The sequence below is a fragment of the Austrofundulus limnaeus genome, unplaced genomic scaffold (genome assembly GCF_001266775.1).
Source record: "Austrofundulus limnaeus strain Quisiro unplaced genomic scaffold, Austrofundulus_limnaeus-1.0 Scaffold39, whole genome shotgun sequence".
NCBI lineage: Eukaryota > Metazoa > Chordata > Actinopteri > Cyprinodontiformes > Rivulidae > Austrofundulus > Austrofundulus limnaeus.
The window spans coordinates 1,294,027-1,306,628 of record NW_013952441.1 but is presented as its reverse complement, the minus strand read 5'-3'; the positions used below and the strand labels follow the sequence as shown (position 1 = coordinate 1,306,628).

Below are 12,602 nucleotides of genomic sequence, written 5' to 3'. Positions count from 1 at the left end.
GGTCTGGGCCTCCCTTCTGAAGCTGCTGCCCCCGCGACCCGACCCCGGACAGGCGGAAGAAAATAGATGGATGGATGTATGTTGAGAAACATTTTTTCTTAAACTGTTGCTCACGCAGTTGTTCACAAAGTGAGGAACCTCGCCACATCCTTGCCTGTTAACGACCGAGCCTTTCGGCTGTGCTCCTTTTTTTACCCATTCATGACATTCACTTGTTTCCAATGAACCTGTTCACCTGTGGAATGCTCCAAACAGTTGGTTTTTGAGCATTCCACAACTTTCCCAGTATTTTGCTGTCTCTGTCCCAGCTTTTTGGAACATGTTACAGGCACCAAATTCACAATGAGTAAATATTTGCAAAAAAAAAAAAAAAAAAACCCAAAGTTTATCTATTTGAACATTATCTTGTCTTTGAATATTCTGTTGAATATGGTTTCAAAAGGATTTGCAAATTATCCTATTCTGTTTTTCTTCATATTTTGCAAAATGTCCCGACTTCATTGGAATTGTACAAGCTTGAAAAAAACTTGAAATAATTAATTAAATTTTCCAGCCAAAATGAAGGTTAAAATGACTAATATGTTGCATTAAAGCTACTAAAAGTATTTTAATGAGTAGTGAGTAAAAAAACATTATAGAATCATGAATTAGGAATGAATCGTGAATTATTGGTCAAAGCTTATTACTAATAGACAACTTATCAAATGAAACAAAGTGTTTTTTTTTCTTTTTTATGAATACTGTTTTTTCTTTTGACTTAGATGCAAGAAACATTTCAAAACATTACCGAGGCAAAAAGAAAAAAAAAATTAAGAAAAATTAAAAATAGCAACTGAGAAATTTGATGGTGTAGACAAGAATCTCAAACCTTATTAGAAAAATTGCCAACAGGTCATTAACATAACTGGTAAAAGTTAGTAAAAGGTGTAAATAGAGCATCTCAAAGAAGTTTTCTGAAGGTAAAATGGTGAAAGATTATATGATTTAACTCTGAAAGATGCAGGAAAAAAACAGACAACATCTGGCTTTACGTTAACATGTGATGTAAAGGTCATAAAAACACAATAAGTCCGTTTTTCATGTGATTTTACAAACCTTTTTTTAGGTCTCAAAAGCCCAGAATGCTTTGAAAAGTGTTAAGTTTGTTCAAAGAAGAGCTGATGAAACGCAGAGGGAAATATTCCCTTTTCCCCAGCTTTTTGGAAAACATTGCACTGGCTTCAAATCAAAACAGACATGCTTTCCAAACAATTTTTTTTAATATTTTGTCTTTCTGCTATTTCCAATGAAATACAAACCTTCAAAGGCTGACAGAAATGGAAGAATTGTTTTTTTTATGGCCTTTGCTGTTGACAAAGTTTCCAACATGTAATTGATTAAATTTTGGGCAAACGTTACAAGATTAAAATACATCACAAAACAGTTAAAGAAGGAATAAAAGAAAATTAAACACTTGAACTGAAACCACAACTAAGCTTTTTCTAATCAAGCTTCTCCAACATCATCTTTAAAAGCTGACAGTTTTGATTTGTCTAAATTCAATGATAAAAGAGGAAAATGTTATATTTTGTTTAGTTAGTTTTGTGAGTTATCAGTTATTTTCCCTCAGTCATGTAACCGTTCTCACCTGCTTCCCATGTTCATTAGTCTCAGCTGTCTTCACTCGTTATCGCTCCTCTCAGCCTACTTAAACACCCCGTTTTTATCTTCTCCTCAGTCTGTCGTCCTGTTTAACTGCCTGTTTGCCTCGAATGAAGATTAGACATTGTTGCATTTTGTTTGCTGCTCGGTGAGTTTTCTGTTTTTGTAAATAAAATATTTACATTTGTGAAACCAGTGTTCCTGGAATCTGCATCCTATGGTCCTTCCTGAACCTAAAGCTGCCAGTTTGATTAAAAGTCATCCAGTGGTTCATGAGGTAGATTGAGAAAACTATTATATTAAAATGTTATAATTATTCTGGATGACACCAGGGTCACAAGCAATGCTCTGTTTACATGCTGTCATCACTTCCTGTTTCTGCACATGCAAATATATCGACTGTTTATCTCAGTGGCATGAGGGTTTTTTTTTGCAAGATGTTCTAAATGTTGTCTTTTCAAAAATGCATTCACATTTATTACAAAAATTTGATGTCACAGACACTTTAAGTTCACAGTTAGTCAAGATGTAGTATTGCAGCAACATCAGTCAGTATTTTTTTTTTCTAGTTTGAGTTTATATTTGAAGTGCAGACAGCTTGGCTACATCACAAAAGCAACAGACAATATGACCCACTGAAAGTTAAATAAAAGGCTTCATGGCTGTTTGTTGTTCTAATCCCAGACTGGATAAATAAAATCAAGCAGCAGCCAGGAGGATAAAAACCCGAGCTGCTATCTTCTGTTACGAACTCAATTCATTTGTGAATTCATTTGCTCTGCTTTATCCAAACAGACAAGTTGCTACAAGGTTTCTTTGGGATTATATTGCCCCCCCACCCTTCTGAAAAACAAACCAAATCTCTGATCAGTCAATTAGAGAAAACTGGTAACAAAGGTGAATCTGAGTGCTCATTTAAATACACAACTCCTAATTAAAACTTTAAAATCCCTTAAAGGAAAGCACATCACCTAATAATTTAGTCAAGCTTTCAAAATGATGTTGTGCATGAGTTTATGCAATTTGCAAGATGTGTTGAGAGTGACTCTCATCCATGAACATGCCGAAGTTTAGCTCATTATCTTTAAAATTGATTGAGTTTTAGTTATTTTTGTGTTGATTAACGTCGATTAGCCGTAGCTGTCTTCAAATGTAAATGAGTTGTAAATGTGCAACTAATGATTGCTTTCTGTGACTTTCATTAAAATCCATGCTGTGGCTCAAGAGATATTTTGCTAACAGACAAACAGGGTTGACTCCATTAGCACATATTAGCTCAGTATCTATATATAGCAACTTCTGCGTTTTAACCATTGTGTTTTCTAAGGTGGATGTAGCGGCCATCTTGAAAACTTAATCAGAGCAATCAAAGCGAAAACATTACCCGCCGTTTGTTTTAATATCAACATCCAGTAAGCAGCGCAGCAACGGCATTTTCCATCATAGTTGAAATTGTGCACGCAAATTKAATTACTCACATGGAAAGCTGTCAGGATGGAAAAACGGCTCACACTGCCTTTAACCTTAAGTGTTCCACTTCCACATCCTCTCATGATCCACTTGACATTCTTTTTTCCTTTTTTTTTACAAGAGGTGATGGATGACTTAACCCAGAACGGTGCTCTTTGCTGGAGCTGACCTAGATTGAACTGTATGTGTTAAATGTGTGTGTCCTGCAGAGTTGTAGGAAATACACACAAGGATTTCTTTTTTTTTTTTTTTGTCTCTTTGTGCTCTTTTTTTTTTTTTTTTCAAAAAAATATGAAAAAAATAAAATTTTTTTTTTTTTTTTTTTTTTGTCTCTTTGTGCTTTACTGAGTTCAGCACAAGAGAGGAAAAAAGTTGTGTGTGTGTGTGGTCGTGCTTGTGTGTGACTGACAGAAGTGATGTATACATAGGACACAGCATCACTTCATCTGACTCGGTCTCTGTGACTCGGGGCTGTGAATACTCGCGACTTTCTGCAGGATTAATGTCAAATGGAACAGAAACACAAAGCTAATCCTCTCAGCTCTTGTTCTAAGATACAAAGTAGCTTTTCATCAAAAAATAATCACTTTCTTGGATGTTTTTTTTAACCACGCTGGGTAGCTCAGCCAAAGTTTCAGACTAGATTGGAGTAGTTTCGCTCCCACCCACGAGGTTTTTAAGAGACACTTCACGGCCTCTCACGGCACCAGTTTGATTTATTTTGTCATATCTGAGCCGTGTCGGCTAACGTTTTTAGAGCAACAAGGGGCACGTTTCTTCACTTAAGGTGCTTGATTGTGTGACTTCAGAAGGAACCTGTCTCACTCTTTGCCAATTTTTGTCAAATTTCCAGAATCACCCAGCATCGCTGAAGCTCCTGGTTGAAGCGAAAGGTGAGCGGCTGCTCCTGGCTGTAGAGAAGAACCAGTAAGTGTCTCATCATTCGCCGTACCTTCTAATAATAATGATAAAACATTTTATTTATGGGTGCCTTTCAAATGGAAYACGCTACATTAAAAACAAGCAAACGCTGCGATAAAACAGACTGGTGCTACAGTTAAAGGAGACCCATCTTGCTTTTAAATCCTTCTTTTTTACATTTAAATCATTTAGTTGGGGTCTGTATAAAGTGGAACTGCAATGCCTTGGTCTGACTGGGTAAAGGCAGTTGGGAAGAGGTGTAGAACAGATTGCTAATTTTACAAACATTATTTTAGTCATAAATTGAGACCAGAATCTAGGTGCGCAACATTTGAATGCCATACATATTAGGGGTGTAAGAAAATATCGATACACTGAAATATCACGATATTTCATTTCCCGATACTGTATCGATATTCTAAAGCCCTGTATCGATTTTTTTATTGAGGTTTAAAACGTCAACCTTCTTGCCAACCATTCATTTTTATGCTGTAGTTCAGCCTCTGGCCATTAGTTGGCAGCAGTGAGCCAGTCATTTGGCTCCTCTACCTCTTGAGCGCCAGAGAGTAAGAGAGCATTAGCATTGTAAGTAAACATTAGCTTTTCTTTTTTTTTCAGTAAGAGGTTTTTATTTAATAGAATTTTTGGACAAAAAAATGGCAATATATTGCAATATATTGCCTTGCTTACAGTATTGCAATATATCAGGATATATCGTATCGAGACCCCTCTGTTATGATATGTATCGTATCGCCAAATTCTTGCCAATACACAGCCCTAMTACATATGTAGGRATGTGTAACAATTTGGCTCAATTAAAAAGCCTTGCTATTTTAATATTAAAGGGGCAAAATCATGTAAAATCAACTTTTTTGAGTTTTATATCATATTATAATGTTATACTCTCATAAAAAACATACCCAAAGCCTTGCTTTGACTCATTCATGCATGTTTGAGAAATCCTGCAGCGTTTTTAGGAAGCCACGCTGAGGAGCAAAACGACAGGTGGGGACCAGAAACGCCCCTGGAATGTGTCTTTAAGCCGAGCTTCCTCATGCCACCCCCCCCCCCCCCACCACACACACACACACACACACACACACACACACACACACACACACACACACACACACACACACACACACCCTGCCCATGACTCCTGCAGGCTCTCGGGTGAAACTGAAAGTGAAACCTAACTGTCTGCTGAGCTCTCAACATTAGTTCTCACTCAGTGAAGCTCTTTTCAGATTAAAAATACCTTTAAGAAAATGTATTTTCAGATGCCAAGTAAACTGCATCATAGCGCACACACACTGTCACACCGTGACAGTTCAAATTTTCTGCACAACAAAATGCATTTAACGTCTAAAAAAGTGGATTTTGTGTGATATGTCTCCTTTAAARGGATGCCTGTACCTATACTGAAATCTATTTTTCTGTTAACACATGAGTGACTATTGTTCTGTTTTTAGTTATTAGTTATTTAGTTGTAAAAATCTTCAAAGTCTTAAAAGAGAAAGTTAAATTAGTAAAAAATAAAGTTGAAAATATTCTGTTTAAAACTTGGGCTGGTGAGCTTATACTTTCTGGAGCACAAACAGGTGCAGGTATGAGGTGCCCAGAGGCTACCGCTGTAGTCAAGATAAAGCGAGGGGAAAAGAGTTTTTTCCTCTTTGCGCTGTGAGTGTGGGCATGGCAGTGCTCTCTGTGCTTTAGTCTGTTTTTTTTTTTCCTGTATGTGCTGAAACAAAGACTTGAAAGACAGAAATTCCTGAATACATCAGYGAGACATTGATAAAAACCGACATCTTCCTCCTCCTTCTCACCCTGTCTTTTCATTTGATCTGCCAGCAAACCACTGGGGAGAAGGAGGGTTTTCTTTGAACACAGAAGCCTCTCAGCACTCTGTGTATTAAGACAACCCAGTGTTAGTCGAGGGACTGGCACGAAGGGGCGAGCATCATTTGAAAGAGATCAGGTCATCGACGCAGTTTGTTACAGTCGATGTGTTTTGGGATGAATATTTGTCATCCTTGCATTTTTACACAGTTCGGCGGGGCCTCGGTCTCAGTCGGTCTCGGGAGTCGAGTGTGCGCCTGAGAAGAATGGGACGTGATTGATGGAGCAATATGTTTTCCATCCAGCTCTGCCGCCACACATGAGCAGCCACGAACAAGCAGAGCTGTCTGTGTGATGGAGAGAGGAAGGAGGGAGGGAAGCAAACGGAGGGGAGAGCGAATGGCTTTTTCATGCCACTGTCAGCCATGAATCTCACTTGTTTTCGCAGACTTAATGTATGTAAATTCCACCTGCAAAACTGTGGGACAAAAGCTTTCAACACCAGCAACGGCAATTTTATGGCTTACCTACCCTGGAAATATTTTCACTGGAAATCATATTCTCTCTGGTGAAGGTTYGTGCTCTGCACAGGTGGGGATTTAGCAAAGCTGACTTGCAGATTGTAATAGAAAAACACCTTACGCTCACCCAGATGATTCTCACGCAGCCTGGGTACCGTCATCGTCCCCGAGCATTAACTTTTAAAGTCGTCAGTTGAGCTCAAATCGACAGCCGGGAGGAGCAAATTGAATTGTCATCACTGTCAACACTTGCAGCAGGTCTTGAAATTAAAGGCCTAACATTTCTTGAAGGGATGAATTAAAGAGTGGGGTGGGGAGTATGATGCAAAATCTACTTTTTTCATCTTTATCTCATGTTATAACGTCATTGCCTCATCACAAACATACCCAGAGTGTTGCTTTGACTCATTCATGCAGGTTTGAGAAATCTTTGAATCTCCGGTGGTAGTCATGAGATGCTGCCTTAACCCSTGCTGGTACAAAGCTCCGCCCATTTACACAAAGCTCCTCGCTGAAAATCAGAGTGTCATAAATGATAGGAGGTTCTTAAAGAGACAGAGGACAATTTCCAGGCGTTTAGATAGATGATGCAAAGTCATTAATTTTTTATTTAAACAGCATTTTTATAACCAAAGGTAACGTAGTTACTTGACTGTAGTATACAGTAGATTTAAACTATGTGCCTGGAAAATGCATAATAACACCCCCACACACCCACCTCCCAATTTAAATCAGATCTTTTGCTGCAAAGTTACCAAATCAAACTTTATCTCAGTATCTGTCAATCTGACTGAGTTATCGCCACTTTTGTTTTTCCCAAAGTCAGTTAGCCTTGGCAGCCATATTGAACTGGGTTGACTCCCACAAGTAATCAGTGGTAGAAGTACATCCAATGATTACCTCCTGAAAGTTTTACTAAAATCTGCCAATTGGTTCACGAGATATTTTGCTAACAGACTTACAGATTTCACTCCAGCAGTTAATAGCAAAGGTTTTAAAACAAATCTTGTGCGACCAATTAGAGCTTGCAGTATATGTTGAGAATGAAGCTTAGCTACTCCCACACCAGATWTGATCTTAACATTTGTCAATTTAACTGAGTTATCGCCATTTTTGTTTTTGCTAAAGTGGCTTAATTGTTGTGGCCATCTTAAATAAGGTTGACTCCAATGGTCAATCAGTTGTAGAGGGACATCCATTAATTAATTTCTGAGAATTTCATTAAAAATTTCCGACTGGTTCTCGGGATATTTTACTAACAGACAGAAACACACTCACGTGCACACAGCTTCGGCAGCAGGCAATAAAAGGTTTAAATACTGGCAAACAGCTTAAAATAATACATCTGCAGGGCTCAAACTATTTTATGTACTCAGCAAAATGAAACACTTTAAGGACATGGATTGAGAGCGGATGGATCTGGATCAGTGTAAAACTGTTACTGAACCTGCTGGGCTGACATTTGGCGAAGGCACTGTCTGTTCCTGAAAGACTGCTGCTGATGAAATCCAGTTGTTCAAACACAGTTGGCATCTGCAGAGAAGAGAAGAGGGGGGAAAAAGTGGCTTTAAAATGAAACGATGCGAGGTAAAAGCCCAGGTCTCCTTTTATAAATATGGCAGGCAGCAAAAACCTGTAGGAGGGTTCCTGCATCTCTCAATATTACATTTGCACTGAGAGGTGGACATGCTGAGTGGGAATTTATATCTGCTGCGAGGGTGCAAATTGCTTCGGTTTGTTAGCTTATTTGATGCAAAACTGAAGCCTTACTGTCATGGGAAGAAATAAATGGAAATTAGATCAACTAGACAGCACCTGACAATTATAGACTTTTTAAATCCTTCTTTTTCACATTAAAATCATTCAGGTTTTACAACTATATAGCGGTGCAGAAACGTCTTATTTACAAAATAATTAAAAGATGTCCACAAGAGGAGACTTGTCCATCCAGCGTTATGTCTTGGAGCCAGAGTTTGACCCAGAGTCACAGGAGAAAGAAGATGACGTAATTGGGAAGTCCAGACCTTATTTTAAAGTTCCATCGCAAATATTGTGATGTAAGTCCTGATGCATCTCAGTAATTCAAGTAAAAAAATCAAAAAGAAAAAAAAATTGTATAGGTCTTCTGGACGTTGTATGTCCCAACACAGACGAGCTACGTCTAATGGCCAGGACTCTGCAGTTTTCACTCATTTACAGGCCAGCGGTCACTCTTTCAGAGATGAGGATGTTCTCATTCTTGATAGAGAGGAACGTTGGTTTGAGAGAGGAGTAAAAGAAGCCATTTTTGTGAAGAAAGACCGTCCATCATTAAACAGAGGTGGAGGCCTCCGTTTTCAGTTGTCCCCCTCCTACAGCGCGGCTATTGCCAGTATCACTCCACCCCCTGTTAACAATAGGTGTTAATTAGGTGTCGATAGCCATGTGATGTATCAGTCACATGGAGGCAGTGCTTAAAAGCCTGAATTTTGCCTGAAACTCTCAGACTGAAGAAGTMTCTTGGAGGAGAGACGAAACGTTTCATTAGAGAAGAACCCGTCCAGAAGACCTATACAATTTTTTTTCTTTTTGATTGTGATGTAAGAGTTCAATAAAGCTTATAGAAAATAAAGAAAACTGAACAGGTTGAAAAATATGACTCCAACAATACAAAGATATCTGCGTAGCACCAGGAGAGACTAAATTCAAACTTTCTGCACTCCTAGAGAATCCAAGTACACAACAAAATATGTTTAACGGCCAAAATAAGTGGATTTTGCATGATATAGTATGTCCCCTTTAAGAGAGGTTATTCACCTGAGAAGATGTTTGGTTTCAACAAATGTCAGACAAGAAAATAAAGTTTTAAAATAAATTTTTATAACAGAAAGAAACCAAGACAATCCAGGAGTRTAAATGAAGTCCAACTAGTCAAACATCACATAGCGAACTGGGAAAGACACTAAAAAGATAAAAGTGAGGAGATTCAAAGCAACAAACAACAGATTGAGCTAAAACTGCAAGCAAAACGAGGCTGACAGGCACAGACGCACTGACAGGGAACAAAAGAAGAGACAGGATTATTTTATAATTAGGTAAGCAGATAACTGTCTCTGTCACTTTGCTCTCATTTATCTCAAACCTTTGAACTATCCATTAATTTTTCAAAAGAAATGAGCACGAAGACCTTTCCATTACGTGACAGCCCCTCGTTTCTAATGTTGATGAGATGTGAAATTAGCAGGAGGTCCTAAAGAGGCAACATTCTGATCTGCTCCTGACGGGAAACACTCACTGTGATTCATAAGGTTGAGCAAAGAAATGAACAGTGTGTTCTCGTTTCATCATGTAAGCAAGTACGCACAAAATCTGAAAAAAAACTGGAAAGCTAAAGATGGAGAACACATGTTAATAACAAATGTTAATAACAAATAATTAAAAAATACTTGGAAATACAAACAGGTACAAGTACAGAAAGATTGGAAAACCATGTAATACAGTAACTTTTTTTAAATTCAGTTGGACTTTCTTTATTTTTATTGTTTTCGACAATCCTCTCTATTTTAGACACCTTATTTAAATATTTCAGTTTTTTTCTGTGATGGTGAGCTGTGTCAGTGTCACTCATGACATTTGCAGAACCTGCAAGATGATGAAAGCTATTCGCGATTCTTGAAATTCGTCGCTTCGGTGTGTCTCTTTTTCCTTTTTTTTCTTTTTTTTTGGCATTAAAGGCTGCGGAAACAAGAGACGTAGAGTTTCAGATATTCCTACAACGTCCCCGGACACACTCACAAAGGGCGCCTTCCGCCTGGAGCTAAATGTCACCATGAACCCCTGTGTGAACTGACTCTTAACTATTATTAATAAAAAAAAAGACTGGCGGAGGATTTTTAAAGCATACATGCACTAATGTGTCCTTAATGAAAGGTTCCTGTRGAGGACTGAGCTGTCAACAAAGTGAGCAACGAAACTGTATGTGATGTGTCAAATCAGCTCAATTAAAATATAATTGAACAGAAGAAAAAAAACTTTATTGAGCCCCTGAGGGAAACTTGTTAAATCAAGCAGACGTTTCCAAAAATACCATCTGTTGTCATGATCTGTGTTCTTTTTCCTTAGTTTTCTAGTGTTTCTGTGTTCCCCTGTGCATCTCTGCCCTGCTCCAGCCCCGTCCATGCTCACCTGTTTCCTCTTGTGTCTCCTCCAGGTGTTTCTTGTTGTCCTTAATTAGTTTGCCTTTATATTCTGTGTCCTGTGTTTAGTCTGTGTCGGACATACTTTGACCCATACTCTGGAACAGTAGGTGGCGGTAATGCTCCTTTAAGTTGGTTGCCAACTGCCGTAAAATTTGAAGAAGAAGAAGAAGAAGTCTGTGTCGGATCATTGTATTGTGCTCTTACCCAGCCAGTGAGGTGTCTCCCATGTTCTTCGTGTTGCTGTGCTTGAGATCTTGTGAGTTTTTGAGCTGCCCTGTCAGCCTTTTTGTTTATTATTAAAGCCTTTTTGTTTCACCGTGGATTTTGCCTGCGCCCTGGGTCATCTCGCCTGCGATCCTCACATCTGTGTGTTTTGGTTCAAGAACAGAATCGCGAGTGTGAAACCTCCCCACTGTTAAACATTAAATATGAAGTGAATGGCACATGAATGTTCTAATCAGAAAACCCTGTGTGAATATCAGGGTTATAGAAGAAAAGAGATTTCAGTAGTGAGAATATCAACGTCAAGTAAGGTAAGTCTTGAGCTGTCCCTGATAATTTTGAGGGACATTTGGGTCATTTTTGAAGTGATGTCATCAATAGTTAATAAATGATCAAGCATGGCATTGATTACAAAGTTCAATGAATGGAGAAAAGGATAAAAGTCTCTCGAGGTTAGCCAAACAACGGCCCATTTTAGATCATTTTTAGGTAAAAACAACATGCCCCAAAATGTCCGTAGAGCTACTCTATGTGTGTTGTGGACCCGGAGAAGGCTTATGACCATGTTCCTTGAGGCATTCTTTGGGTTGGGCTGCAGGAGTATGGAGTGTCTGGGCTGCTTTTAAGACCTATCTGCTCCCTGTATAATCAAAGCAGGAGCTGTGTCCACTTTCTGGGCATAAGGTTGACTTAGTGTTGGTTGGACTCCAGCAGAGCTGGCTCTTGGCATAGGCGAACTAGGCGGTTGCCTAGAGCACCATCTGCTGGAGGGGGCGCCAAACTGCAGAAGAAAAAAAAGTTATTTGTAATCCCTGGTTGTAACTCTGCTCAGCACCCCTTTCAGTTAGCTTTGTCTTAAGAAACTATAATGAAATATTACAGGAAAAATAAACTACCCATAAAACAACCCCCCATGCAACAATCACCCCCACCCTCTCTCTCATTTGATTGACGTTGCACTGACTCGACCTGCTCCGACACTCTGACGGCAGAAAGCAGCCCGTTGATCCTGCTGACATCCATTCTGACACGGTGAGGACTGAGTTTGTCAGCAGAGGACCTTATAAGGTAAAATCAGCCTTATATTTTCCAAAAAGAGAGGACCTTCTAAATCTTTGCACAAATTGTGAACAGGCGCTTCAACTCGCCTAGGGCACCAAAATGGCTAGAGCCAGCACTATCTGCCAGGGTTGTCTCTCGTCTCCGATCCTGTTTTAGGATGCCTCCCTTTAGAGGTGTTCTGGGCACGTCCCACTGGTAGGAGGCCCAGTGGAGGACCCAGGACTCATTAGAGGGATTATGTATCTTTTCTGGTCTGGGAGCACCTCAGGGTCCTTGGTAAGTGTCGCTGGGGAGAGAGATGTCTGGAACTGTTGCCTCCCCGACTCGACTACGGAAAAGCAGCAGAAGCCGGAGATGCCCCAAAACAGCAGTTTATAGTGAAGAGGTTTCTCTTCTGAAACATGACTAAACACTGGTTCATTTCTTGAGTTTTTTTTAATTATTTTTTGTTTAAACAACTCAAATAATTTGTGTTCACCAGAAGTGAACTGTAAAGGATTGTATAAAGCAAGCAAAGTCCAAAGAAAATAAATTTTCAAGACWTAATATTTTCATAGAACAAACTGTCTTAAAGATGAAATTGTCGTCTGATTGGGATTTCTGGAGGCCTTTCATCCYCGTGAACCAGTTTTTACAAAAAAATACACTGTTTTTATTTATATTTAAAATAATGGCCAATTGTAAAAGTTGAAACATTTGCTCCCAAAATGTTCTTAGTTGCAAATCCTTTTATTGAGAAGTGCTAAAT

At 38.9% G+C, this 12,602-nt stretch overlaps 1 protein-coding gene across 1 annotated transcript in view; it reads left to right on the top strand.

Annotated features, from left to right (window-relative positions):
- Positions 1-12,602, top strand: part of adam12a (ADAM metallopeptidase domain 12a) — a 113,294-nt gene that overhangs the window by 23,556 nt on the left and 77,136 nt on the right. Inside the window, exon 3 of the mRNA XM_014007047.1 lies at positions 3,965-4,038. Within this exon, the coding sequence (XP_013862501.1) occupies positions 3,965-4,038 (74 nt within the window). The remainder of the gene's footprint in view (positions 1-3,964; positions 4,039-12,602) is intronic.